Source organism: Kogia breviceps, chromosome 3 (genome assembly GCF_026419965.1).
Source record: "Kogia breviceps isolate mKogBre1 chromosome 3, mKogBre1 haplotype 1, whole genome shotgun sequence".
Lineage (NCBI taxonomy): Eukaryota > Metazoa > Chordata > Mammalia > Artiodactyla > Physeteridae > Kogia > Kogia breviceps.
Window position 1 is genome coordinate 74,948,971 of NC_081312.1, and position 12,714 is coordinate 74,961,684.

General features: G+C 55.1%; 2 protein-coding genes across 2 annotated transcripts; both read right to left on the reverse strand.

Moving 5' to 3' along the window:
• Window positions 1-1,654: 1,654 nt before the first annotated feature.
• On the reverse strand, window positions 1,655-4,308 carry CMTM5 (CKLF like MARVEL transmembrane domain containing 5). The gene is made up of 5 exons (XM_067028751.1): window positions 3,976-4,308; window positions 2,840-2,992; window positions 2,320-2,412; window positions 2,033-2,117; window positions 1,655-1,932 (listed from the first exon to the last, which is right to left on the reverse strand). The coding sequence occupies exons 1-5, from the start codon at window positions 4,099-4,101 to the stop codon at window positions 1,922-1,924; spliced, it is 468 nt and encodes a 155-aa protein (XP_066884852.1). The 5' UTR covers window positions 4,102-4,308; the 3' UTR covers window positions 1,655-1,921.
• A 1,121-nt stretch (window positions 4,309-5,429) lies between these two features.
• On the reverse strand, window positions 5,430-8,592 carry IL25 (interleukin 25). Its single transcript, XM_067030607.1, has 3 exons — window positions 8,566-8,592; window positions 8,210-8,454; window positions 5,430-6,148 (listed from the first exon to the last, which is right to left on the reverse strand). Exons 1-3 carry the CDS (start codon window positions 8,590-8,592, stop codon window positions 5,893-5,895), a joined length of 528 nt encoding a protein of 175 aa, XP_066886708.1. The 3' UTR covers window positions 5,430-5,892.
• Between the last annotated feature and the right edge of the window lie 4,122 nt (window positions 8,593-12,714).

Consider the following 12,714-nt stretch of genomic DNA (forward strand, 5'->3'; position numbering starts at 1 on the left):
GGGGCCCGGGTCTGTGGGCCACACCTCGTCGTGAGGGCATCCTGAGGCTCTGGAGCCAGCTGACAGCAAACTGAACCAAAGTGTGGACCAAACCTAGGTCCCGCTTGTCTCATCTTGACCTCTCACACAGACGCAGACGAGCAGGGCACGCGGGCGCACACCACACTTCTGCTCCCTTTGAGCTCCCACCAGGGACAGGCTGGCCTGTGTCACACGGCTGCTCAGGGGACAAGGCGGGTCCTTGCCCCACTCTGCTCCTAGCAAATCCCTGCCCCCTGCTGGGCTTTACTATGGCCAGGCCCTCCTGACCACCTTCTCATCCCTTCATTGCCACCCCCCCATCTCCTGGACTCCCCTGGCTAAGCCCTTCTGCTCCCTCTTCTGAGGCCTTGACCACCCCCTGCCCAAGCTCGGTCACCAATCTTGAGACTGGCCTGTCGGTAAAGTCCTGAGAACTGTGAGCAGAGACCAGAGAAACACAAAGCCAGTCGGTTCTAGCCCTGGGGAGGTCACCAGTTCCGGGGAGGAGCCAGGACATGAGGTTAGGAGAACAGGAACCCAGAGGCAGGAAAAGCCGGAGCAAGAGTGGCTGGTGGCTAGCACCGAGGGGAGCAGAGCAACTCTGCCGGAGTTCAGGTTCAGGCAGGGCGTGGGTGCTGGGGCCTGCATCTGGAAGGAGCTCCCTAGAAGGAGGAAGACATTTCAGGGCAGGGACACAGAAGCACTGGAGAGGGGCTAGCAAGTCCGCTGGGACGAGCTAGGCCACGCTGGGCTCTGCAGGGCTGGGCAAGGATGTATCGGCCACACCGAGCTGTCACGGGCCAGGCAGGGCTGACTCCAAAGTCCCCCTGAGCCATGACTGCCCTTCACTAGCTGGTCTTCTTCCCCATCTGTGAGCGTTCAAAGATGGGTCTGCTGGCCACCTCTGAATCCCTGGGACCCAGCACGGGGTCTGCACATGGGATGCTCAGGAAATGTCCTGCTGAGGCACTGGCAAGCTGGGAAGGTGGACCTGCTGGTGGAGGGAGCTGGAAATGAAGGCTGGGCCATTTTTTATGAGTTACAGGGGCTCAGTACAGCATCCAGAACACCTGTTCAGGTGTTAGGAGAGCTGGGCTCCAGCCCTAACTCTGTCACAAATAAAGAGGTCACTTCCCCTAATTGGGCGTGTCCTCTCTTATGTGAATTGAGGGTATTGAACCAGCTAATGTCTGAGGGCTCATGCAGTTCCGGCAATGTGGGAATCTCTGCCCTCATCTGATGCTGACCTCTCCCTGGCAGCCTGCGGGCCAAGTCCTCCCCATACCACCAGGGGGAGCTCTACACACGCCCCAGGCAAGCACCTCACCTCAAACTCACTAAGACCGGGGTGTGAAAAGCTTGGCAAGTGGACACTCGTTCACATCCGGAAGGCTTGTGCCTTCTCAGACACAGAAGCCTGGATGCCCGGCCACCAGGCACACCGCAAGGTGGCCTTGCACGCAAGAGTTGTGGCATGGAAGCTTTATGTTGAAGGATGTCTAAGCGCCCCCTTCCTCATTGTTCACACCTGGTCCCAGAGAAGGGACCGTGACCTGCTCCAGGCAACATTCCCAAGAATACTCTTTGGCATTCCTAGTCTGCCTAATTTGGGGGGAAGAAAAATATTCACCAGTAGGATTCAAGTCTTTTAATTTGGGAATGACCAGCTTCCTCCTGTACCCTCCCCTTCGTCCATAACACCCCCTCCCTGGCCGAGCTTCATCAGAAGCCAGATCTCAGAACACCAGGCCCCACAAGACAAATCCCTGGTGACTTCTCAGGCCTGGCTCCATCGCTGTAGGCTCCCCCACCAGGAGCTAGTGAATCCAAAGGAGACGTGTCTGGGCTCTGCTGTCCCCCTTTTCTGGCTGGGCTCAGGAGCCAGGTAACCCCAGTATCACTACTGGTCTCCTGTGAAGATGGAGCCAGGTGGGGTAGGGCATGGCAGGGTGGGGTAGCTGGGGCAGGGGGTGGAGGGGACATCTCCTCTCCCCAGAGCAGGGGCACTCACCCTGGGTGGCCCTGGGCGCCATCTCAGTCCGGTAGATCTTGAAGGCATCGTAGGCAAAGACGGAAACCAGGATGATGCCAAAAACCTGTGCGAGTGGGAGCAGGGATGGTACAACAAAGGCCATCGGGCCATTGATCCCAGGGAGAGGGAGATGGGTGATATGGGGCAAGGTGTGAGGCAGACCCGGGGCACTGGGTTGAGCTTAGGGTGGAGAGAGGCACACAAAGTGTGCAACCACCAGCCAAAGGTCCCAGGGGAGCCAGAGAGCTCTGTGGGGCTGGACTCACAAAAGCAGCAATGGCAGCTCCATCCCGGGAGGTCACAGCCGCAAAGGAGACCACCAGGAAGATGATGCTGGCGCTGACACAGCGGAGGAAGTCCTGGGGGTTGGGGGTATAGGGTCAAAGGGAAGCAGAGGACAGGGGGCATCACCCTGAGGTTTTCCAGGCTAGTCAGCAGCTTGACCCTCAGGCACTGTGAATCCCTACATGGAGATACCCTTGGACACAACATAAAGTGCTTGAGAGACAAAGAGAGAGAGAGCTCACACAGCTCCCCAGGGGAGGGATGAAGATAAATGCAGAGTGACCAGGACCAGGACGAGAAGCCAGGGGCCTGGGCTGGGCCTGGACCTGGGCAAGGGAGCAGATATGAGGGATGTGGGTCAAAGGAGTGTTGGAGTGCTGGGTATGGGAGCCGGACTCCTTGTTAAACCAGGAAAAGGAGAGAGGTTGGGAGAGGAAAGGAAAATTCAACGTGCAGAGAAGAAAGGGACCAGAACAGGGTGGGAGAGACAGGGTCCCTCACCAGACAGGGCCAGTTCAGCCGATCGAAGCGCTGGTAGTACTGGGTGGCGTAGAGGAAGAGGAAGGCTAGCGTGATGAAGAACTCCAATAGCGCAGCAGCCATGTAGGCGGAGATGGAGGCCGTGAAACAGACGAAGATGATGAAGGTCAGGGCCTGCGGGACGGAGGGTGGGAAGCTTGCCAGGAAGGGGACACAGGCACAGCCAGGCCTTTGCCCGCTCCCTCTCCGGAGGTCCCCCAGCCGGCTCCACCACCTGTCCTTGGAAGTCTTGCCATCCCTGGAGCCACATCCAGGGCCTTTGCCTATTGAGGTACGACTCTGGCCCCCCACCTCTGCCCGCCCATGCTCCCCCTGCCTCGGGATCCCAGCAGCCCCAGCAGTTTGGCCAAGCTGCACGGCTCCAGGGGCCGCCGCTCTGTGAAATCCACAAGACAGTGGGTCCCCCTTTAGCCCCGAGTACAATGGGAACGCCAGCCCCTGGAGTGGTGCCCACATCAGCCTGTGCCCCCAGGAGGCACCCCATGCCCCGTAACACTTCCCCCACTCCTGGATGCCTAAAACTCTTCTGACAAGGACCAGAGCCTCTGGTTCCATGCCAAGAGGCAAGGTTTAGAGGGCAGATGCTCCAGGGTGGACTCTGGGGTCCCCTCAGCTCTGGCGATGTAGGATGGCGTATATGCAGAAGACTTAAGTTTACTAATAGGTCTTGCTAAGTGACTAAGGGAAGCTCCTTTCCTGGGGACAGATGTTCATGGGGAGCAGGCAGTGGATAAAGTGGGGCTGCAGGAAGTCTGCCCTTTTTTGTAGTTGAACTTCTCAGACATGCCAAGAAGTGGCCATCTTAAACCCCGGGGAAAGACCGGCTGGCGTTACCGCTGTCCCATTCCTGTACCTCACACCCCCTCGATGTCCCAGAGAGCTGTCCTCTGTTTAACTTCAATCCTTCCTGCAGCAACTGAAATCTGCTGTGACTGCCTCCAGATGGGAGATGCGGGGCTGGGTGGGGGGGTGGGGCAGCTGGGGCCGGAGGGGTGTCCTGAGAGCCTGGGGAGGGAGGCTGCTGAGGGCTGAGCCCTGGCGGGTGGGGGGGCCGGGGCTGGGAGATGGAGGCTGCAGGTCAGGGAGGCAGCTGTTACCAACTCAGTTTCCAGCAGGATGCCTTTGAGGGATGAGAAGAACGTCTTGTCCACGGTGAAGCCCTCGAGCCCCGAAGCTGCCCCCTCTTCAGGGGGCCGGTCCCGGCGATTCCAAGCACTGAGCATCTCCACGGGGCCCACTGGGCACAGCCCCCACTGCCACCAGCCAGGAAGGAAAACAGGAAAATGGAAAACTGACAGGATGGGGAAGCAGAGAGGAGCAGGAAGGCACTGCGAGAAACCTGAAAGTGAAGCGGGCAGGGCTGCTGTGGGACCCTGGAGAAGGCGGCTGCCCGGAAGGGCCTGCACCCAGCTTCCCAGGGTGCTGGGCTGGTGCGTGCACTGCCCCCCAGGCAGCACATGGGAGGGGAGGCGTGGGCAAGCGGGGAGTGGTCAACCCTCTCCTTACTTGGAGCCCAACCCCGCCTGCCCGCAGAGGGGAGAAGGGCGGGGAGGAGGAGGTCCCCGGAGAAACCAGGATGAGCTGGGAGGTGAGCTGAGAAATCGGCTGGCCTAGGAGCCCCCAAGGACCCAAGCCTAAGGAAGTCTGTGGCCCTCTTCCCTAACCTTAACCCTCTTCCTCACCATCCTTTCTCCGTTTTCCTTTTAGGGAGGGTGGGAGCTGGAGCCCAGCCCAGGCAGCAAACCCCCCCACCACCAGAACCAAGCAGTAGCAGCCAGAACTGAGGACAAAGGCAGATTGTTGGGGGACAAGGGGGCGCTGTGTGCCTGCTGCAGTACCTCAATGGGCCTCTGTCTCTCCAGCATGCCAGGAGGGCAGCCTGACCCCCACCCCAGTGTTTAGGGCTGGGCCAGGGAGCCAGAGAAGGGGACGGATGGGGGGCCACAGCGGAAACTCTGGTGGGCAGTAGGTGAGGGCTGACCCTGGGGAGGAAGAGGGACCAGGCTGGGGACCACAGATGTTCAGGCACCAGCGATGCCAAAGACAAATTAGGCCACTTTTGTTTATTTATTTATTTATTTATTTATTTATTTATTTATTTATTTATTTATTTATTTTTTAACATCTTTATTGGAGTATAATTGCTTTACAATGGAGTGTTAGTTTCTGCTTTATAACAAAGTGAGTCAGTTATACATACACATATGTTCCCATATCCCTTCCCTCTTGCGTCACCCTCCCTCCCACCCTCCCTATCCCACCCCTCTAGGTGGTCACAAAGCACAGAGGTGATCTCCCTGTGCTATGCGGCAGCTTCCCACTAGCTAACTATTTTACGTTTGGTAGTGTATATATGTCCATGCCACTCTCTCACTTTGTCCCAGCTTACCCTTCCCCCTCCCCATATCCTCAAGTCCGTGCTCTAGTAGGTCTGTGTCTTCCCATCGTACAGGCCACTTTTAAATACAGATTATTTATTCGGATAATTCTCTCTATGCTCAGTAACAGCCTCTTCCTCAGAGGCACTCATGTCAAAAGACTAGTAACTATACCAGGATGTGTGAGGTAGAGCATCCAAAGCAGATGTTCACTGTGTGTTTGATGAATGAATGAATGAACGAACAAACAAATGAAATGAAGGGCTCTCCGTTGGCAAAGGGAAAAATTTCAGAAAGTCCCTGCACTGCACCAGTGCATCTGGGAGTGGGAGGAAAGAAGAGACAGAAACAGGCAGATCTTTGAAGACTTTTCCCGGGAGGAAATGCCAGGATGTCAGTTTCCAGGGGCCATAAGCAGCCACTGCTGCTGCCTTGGATTCACCGTGCATTTCCCATCCACTTCAAAAAGTGCAAAGTGCGGTTCTCTGCAAAGTCCCCCATCTTGTCCCAAGATCCTGGGGCTCCAGGTGGTGCTTTGGAGGGACTGAGCGTTCGGGCGTCCTGGCTCACCGTGGCAGCAGGTGGTTGTACACCCAGCTCCAGTGTTTGACCAGGGACCAGGCACGGGCGGCCCAGCTAGGCCATCACACGGGGCCGCACGCACACACAAGCCAAGGAGACGAGGTAGAGCCTGCGTTCCAGGCAGTAGCCATCACGGGCGCCCTGCTTTCCAGGGCACGGCTGCCTGTAGAAGACAGTCTGGTTGTGGTAGAGCAGCTCCGGGTTTCCAAGGGGGTCCATGTGGGAGCCTGTCTGGAGGCTGACGCAGCGTGGACACAGGCAACGTGCGTGGTACAGATCCTGGGGGAGCCGGTTCAAGTCTCTGTCCAACCTGCAGGGGCGGCAAGCGTCAGGTCCTGGGGGTAAGGCTGGCTGGCAAACAGGGGACCGGCCAGGAGCAGCGAGGGCCCAGGGTAGAAATGCCAGGACTGTCGGGGGCTTGGCTTCTTATTCCAGGTCTGGTACCCGTGTTGTCAGGTGGCTTTGAACAAGTCATCCCCTCTTCCCTGGCATTTATTTCCCCCAACTGTCGGTGACTTTTTAGGGTTTTTTTTAAATTTTAAAGTAAAAACTGCTCTTATATCCAAGTATAAGAAAGCATCAAGTGAAGGCTGACAGTCTGTCTCCCCAGTTCCCCCACAAGAGGAAGCCACTATCTGCCATATCCTGCCCGTCCTCCAGACACAGGCTGTGAATGTATTATAAGCACACATAAGAGTGTGTGGTAAGACTTACTGACTTATGCTAAAAGAATTTCATGGTCCCTGAAAGGCATGAAAAGTAGGTGCTCCAAAGGTCTGGGACCCCAGAAGCCCAGAGGGAAACAGCCCCTAGGTCGTAAAACCATCCTCCAAACAGACAGGACTTCGCAAACTGGGGCTCAGCTAGTGTGGCATTTCCCAGAGTGGCATTCCCCAATAAATACACTGCAGCAGAAGGGGTCTGTGGCCAAATGAGTCTGGGAAGCGCTGAGTTTAATGGTATCTTCTCTGCGGACTTCTTGCCGTGAAGGTGCTGGGCACGCTGGGAACCTCCAAGGAATGGGGCCTGCAGCAGTTTTTCCCCCACTTACTTGACATCATCAATTTTTTTTTCTGAGGAACAGCTTGTGGGACAAGATTTGCAAAGAACACGCTTTGGGGAAGAACAGCAGAGTGGTTATCAGGGTTCACGGCCTCCCAACCAGGGGTCCAGATCCCAGCCGAGACAGCCATCTGGTACCCAGCCTCCCCAAAGGGGCTCCCACCTCTTTATTTTTTTATTTTTTTTATTTTTTATTTTTGTGGTATGCGGGCCTCTCACTGTTGTGGCCTCTCCCGTTGTGGAGCACAGGCTCCGGACACGCAGGCTCAGCGGCCATGGCTCACGGGCCCAGCAGCTCCGCGGCATGTGGGATCCTCCCGAACCGGGGCACGAACCCGTGTCCCCTGCATCGGCAGGCGGATTCTCAACCACTGCGCCACCAGGGAAGCCCTCCCACCTCTTTAGATTTAGCTCAGAACCTAGCCAGCCTTCTGAGACCACTTCAAAGCATAGTGACCTACAGTCTCCACCCTGGATCTAGTCTCAATCAAAGCTGACTCCTCCCTACCCACTGACCTTCTCCATCCATCCCCAAAGCCAAGGCTAAGCCAGAACTAGACTTACAGAGAGTGGGAACACAGACACCCCGTGAGGATGCAAGACTGCAAGAGAAATATGTTTGGGATCCCTAAGGCACTAATTTTTAATATTTTCATTCATTGTCCCAATTTTAGGGCTTCCTAATATTTTTTTACATCATGACACAAATAGAGGATTATGTGTGTGGCACACAGCAAAAGAATAAGACTGCTCATGATCAAAGATAACCAGCCTGGGGCTCCAACCACCCAGCTGCGCCCCCAGAGCAGAAGGAGAGTATAATTATAACCCAGTCATGGCTCAGGGCAGTAGCATTTGGTATTGGGCTGGTTCGTGCCTGTATTGTACATTATTCTCTAATATTTTAGTTAGAAAAACACAGCCATTGTAGGGGAAGGAGAAGGAGAAAAAGGAAGAGGAGGAGTAAAGAGAGAAAGGGAGGAAGAAGAAGAAAGGAAGAAACCAACATTTTCTGTACTAAGTACAGACTTTCATATCTTATTTCATATGATCTGCAGCATTAGCCTATGGAATATTATTTCATTTTAAAGATGAAAAAAACTAAGCTTTGAACACTTGAGTGATTGGCCCAAGGGTCACCCAATAAGAGTCAGAGCTAGGCCTTGTCTAACACCCAAACTTGATAACCTCCCTGAGGTAAAAGGGGGCAGGTAGGATGGAATTGTCTGGAACTCCCCTGGTCCCTCACACACACGTTGACCAGCACATGAGCAGGTGTTCGGGAGGGGACAGAGGCCAGCAGAGTCACTCGTATCTCCAGGGGGCGATGGACCGGCTGCTGAGCGGTCCGTCTTCACTGGCCTTGCAGGATTCCGGGTGGTGGGCAAGGCTGGTGGTCTCTGGGGGAGGCATGAGCACAGTGTTCCACTTCAACCACTCCTCAGTGGGGTTCTGTCCTTTGCTGGGGCAGCAGCTGGGCCAGTGGGTACAGCCCTTCTGGGGCCACAAATGGAGGGCGTGGGTTCCCAAGACCATTGCCAAAAATGCAACCACCTGTAGGAAAAGGCCAGTGAGAAAACTGCTTCCACTTAGTCCAGGTGCCCCCTCCCCAAACTGTTCCCTGAGCTCCTGGATTCATGCCCCATCTGGTTCCCAGCCCCAAACCTGAGAGCTCCCTCCACCCAGCCGCATCTACGCTCCTGCCCTGAGCACTCACTTAGTACATGCCGGATGCTGCTCGCCCAGCCTGGGTGACGCACTGGCTGACAGCAGGGCCTTGTGGAAGCAGGTTGACTGGAGCAGTTTAGGAGTCCTGGTTTTATATGCAGCAAACCTGTTTTCTTTATTCACATTTTTTTCCACGACCTTTTGGAGGGTGTGACCTGAGATTAAGAAACAAAACAAAGGGCTTCCCTGGTGGCGCAGTGGTTGAGAGTTTGCCTGCCGATGCAGGGGACACGGGTTTGTGCCCCGGTCCGGGAAGATCCCACATGCCGCGGAGCGGCTGGGCCTGTGAGCCATGGCCGCTGAGCCTGCGTGTCCGGAGCCTGTGCTCCGCAACGGGAGAGGCCACAACAGTGAGAGGCCCGCATACCGCAAAAACAAAACAAAACCAAAAACAAAAAACCCAAAAAACTTGCAAGTGTTTTCAAAAGCTGATTTAAATGCTAGACTCACGGAAGTTGTGATTAACATCATTGTAAGCCCGATAACTTATTGGGTAAACTTTGTTCTTTATACTTTTCCGGGCATGGGTCAAAGCAATAGTATCCTGCTATTCTATGCCTTTGAGAACAGGCATTATTGGAATTTCCCTGGTTCACTTGGTACCCAAAATTAGGGAACACCATCCTGGTCTCTCTCCAAGAGGCCTCGTTTCTACAATCCCTGCTGCTCCCACCCATGGTCTTGTCTCTTCTCTTTCCTTTCTTCTCACATGTCCTCCTGATCACCAACCTTAGTGAACATTTCCCTCTATCTCCTTGTTCTCTGAACCCTTCTGTTCTCTGACCGCTTCCTCATCTTCGAGGACCCCAACTTCTATGATCACAATCATCTATGACTTCTCCTTATTGTCCATTACCCTCTCCCTAACTTCTACCCACCCTCCCCGAGGGCCACCCCACCCCCCCATCCCTGCACATTCCCTGACCCGCTTTGGGCTAGCCTAACTCCATAGGCTGCCGGGAAGGCCTGGAGCCATCAATTTGTTGGCTGGATGTGCAGGGCCTGATGGAAGAAGCGGTGGGTGACTGTTCCCATCGCATGAATGAGAAGGCAGAGCCAGGAAGAGGAGGGGCAAGGTGACAGCCTCATCTAAGAGCCAACAGGAACACCCAGCTCCCAGATCAGCCGACCCTCGCCCCTACACACTGGGCCTTGGGCATGAGGACCACGGCAGGGGGAGCTGCCACTCTCAGGCCAGGGAGTGAACTCATTCAGTCTCAGCTCCATGGACCACTGTTGGCCAAGAGGGGATATGTGCACTCTGGCAAGGCTCCAGCTGGGCCTGGCCCCAAAGACTCAGGTCAGCCAGGGGCCCACCCCATCTGGGGGGCTCTTTGCCTCCTTCCCTCCCACCTTTTTCTCTTCATCCTTGTCCATCAACCCCCTTCATTCCGCACACCCACAATGCCACCCCACCCCACGCCAACACACTCGTACACAGACATTGTCTCTAGAATGATGTTTCCCGATTTGCATGTGCTTTCCCTTAGAAAATACCCCACTGATAACCAAGGACTCAGGAAATAAACAATGGGAACCAGGAATAACTTAAATGGCAGAGTGAGAAGGAATCCTTCCAATGCTTTAGGGCAAAGCAGAGGAGTGCTGAGGTTGGGGGCATTCTGAATTGGGAGAAGCTGCTCTGGTGAGTTTTCAGGGGCCTGGAAGTAGAGGTGGGGTGAGGGCTTAGGGGAAACAGGTGGTGGCTGAGACAGCAGGGGCACTTAGGAAGGGCACTGAGGCCAGGAATACATCACCCCGCTCCCACTGGCTCACTTCCTGCCCCTGTGCCCCCAGGCACGCTCTCACTTCCATCTGCCCCTCAGCTCCTGAGCATCATGTGCCAGGACGGTGCCAAGCCCTGCACATGCATCAGCTCATTTCACCCTTATAATAAAACTATGAGATGGAAACTATTGTCTCCATATTAAGATGAAGACCTGAGACCCAAAGAAATTGAGTAACCTCATCAAGGTCACACAGGTAGGAAGAAGCAGAACTGGCTTCCCACCCCAGCCCTGATCAACTCCACAGCTAAGCTCCTGGCATGGAGATGCCACACTGTGCTGACCCCTGGTTGGCTGCAGATGGAAGGGAAACCCCCCTGTAAGGGCTTTCCTACTCACCTGGGCATGGGCTGGGACAGGTCTCACCTGAACCTGCCCCAGGCCACAGGGCATTCCTGCCCGCTCAGGCACTCAGCCCTGCTGGCTGGGATATGTGGCTCCAGCTTCCTCTTCCCCAGCCTTAGGTCTGGCACGTGGCCCCCAGGGTGGCTTTTGGTGTTCCCGAGCAACCCCCAACCCCAGAAAAGGCTTTGAGGGGGCCTTCCAGAAGAGCTGGATCCCTTGGGTCTCCCCCAAACCAATCAGAACCTCAGAGGTTCTGTCCGGACACGGGTCCGGACCTCTTGATCTTGGCCCCTATCCAGGACAGCATGCTTGAAAGAGCTGGAAGTGATCCCAGCTACTTGTTGATAACGTGAAGGACCCACGTTGGTTGCGTGGGACATTCCCTCCAGGAGAGGCCTTTGGGGTGTCCCCTGCCTCTGTACCAGGACCTCCTCTAAGGGAACCCCTGAAGGGCAGTCTCCCCTGCCTGACCAGGCCTGACGCAGAACTTGTGCTCTGAGCCACACGTCCCCACTCACCTCTTCCTATTTGCTCGGTCTCCACCCTTATCTCAGGAGCAGCTGTGGGTCTCCTCAGGATGACTCCCTGCCATGAGAAACATTTTCCAGAGGGTTTTCCTCTTGGGGTGACTAAGAATCCCAGAGTCACTTCAGCTTCCAGGGAATCCCTAGGAGAGATTGGGGTGGCAATGGGGAGAATGTAGAGGCAGAAGTGAAGGAAAGTTCACCCAGTACCCAATATCAAGGGTGCTTCCCCATGTGTCCTCACCTGCCTGGGCCTGACCTGACAGCCACGGGGGACCAGCTGAGAGTCCCACCCATGAGCCTCTGGGAAGAGATCAGCCCCTAGCAGAAAAGAGCAGGGAGGATGTGACAAGAAGCACCCCACCTCGGCCAAGAAAGCTTGCAAAACGCTACGATGGCTGTCCTGCCCTTCCTCAGAAAGTCATCTGAGTTCTCACCCACTGCCTTGAAGCCCTTCCCCTGTCTCTGATCAGCTCTTCACCTAGGGGCCTCTCTTCTCTTGTAGAAATGTGCATGTTTGGTGCGGGTTGGGCGGCAGGCTGGGGGTAACCTGGGTGGCCATAAAAGTGCCAACCAGCCTAGCAGCCCCTGCAACAGTGCTGAAACCAGGGCTCCGCAGGGCCTACTGAAGCTCATCTGCACTCACCTGAGGTGAGGCAGGGGCACTGGTGGTTAAAATGCTGAAATATTACTTCTGTCCCGGCTGGTAAATAGATACTGTCCTCAGGGCCGGAGCACGTCCACACTACAACCTCCCTGTGATCCTGCAACTAAAGGGAGACCACCTGGCCCAGACAGAAGCCTCCAGAACAGGCTCCCGTGTCCTGATGGGGACGCCACGGTGGTACCGGTTGCTAATTATTTGTAGTATCACCTTTACTTACAAGGTGCCTGGAGACTGCCTTCCAAGAGAACCCAGTCTGGCCTGGGAGACACGCAGAGAATCAGAGTGAACAGGACAAAAAGCCTAGCAACTCCCTCCCTCAGCCCAGGGCTGGTGCCTCCCCCGTGGTGGGCCTTTGGCTTACTCAACTCTGTCCTACAGTCATGGTTGCCTTGTTCATTCACCCATTTGCCAAATATTTATTGAGCACTTATTATATGCCAGGCACCATTCTAAATGCTAGGAATGCAGAAGACAAGCCAGATAAGGTCCCTGCCTCAAGAAGCTTATGCTTTAGAAGGAGACAGATGGTAAATAAGGAAACAAGATAATCTCTGATAATAATAAATGCTATGAAGAAAATGAAACAGTGTTAAGAAATAGAGAATTACTGGGAGGTGGGGGGTGGGTGGAGGGAGGGGTAACTTAACTTTAAAAAGCCAGGGAAGGCAACTTCCCTGGTGGTCCAGCAGTTAAGACTTTGCTTTCTAATGCAGGAGGTGCAGGTTTGATCCCTGGTCAGAGCTAAGATCCCACATGCCTCGCA

Coding starts and splice junctions, on each gene's coding strand:
- CMTM5 (XM_067028751.1), bottom strand. CDS start 4,101: ATGCTCAGTGCTTGGAATCGCCGGGACCGGCCCCCTGAAGAGGGGGCA. Junction 2,993..3,975: donor TCCTGCTGGAAACTGAGTTG/GTAACAGCTGCC, acceptor TCCGTCCCGCAG/GCCCTGACCTTCATCATCTT. Junction 2,413..2,839: donor GGCTGAACTGGCCCTGTCTG/GTGAGGGACCCT, acceptor CCCAACCCCCAG/GACTTCCTCCGCTGTGTCAG.
- IL25 (XM_067030607.1), bottom strand. CDS start 8,592: ATGCGGCTGGGTGGAGGGAGCTCTCAG. Junction 8,455..8,565: donor TGGGTGGAGGGAGCTCTCAG/GTTTGGGGCTGG, acceptor CTTTTCCTACAG/GTGGTTGCATTTTTGGCAAT. Junction 6,149..8,209: donor ATCGCCCCCTGGAGATACGA/GTGACTCTGCTG, acceptor CCGCCCCTGCAG/GTTGGACAGAGACTTGAACC.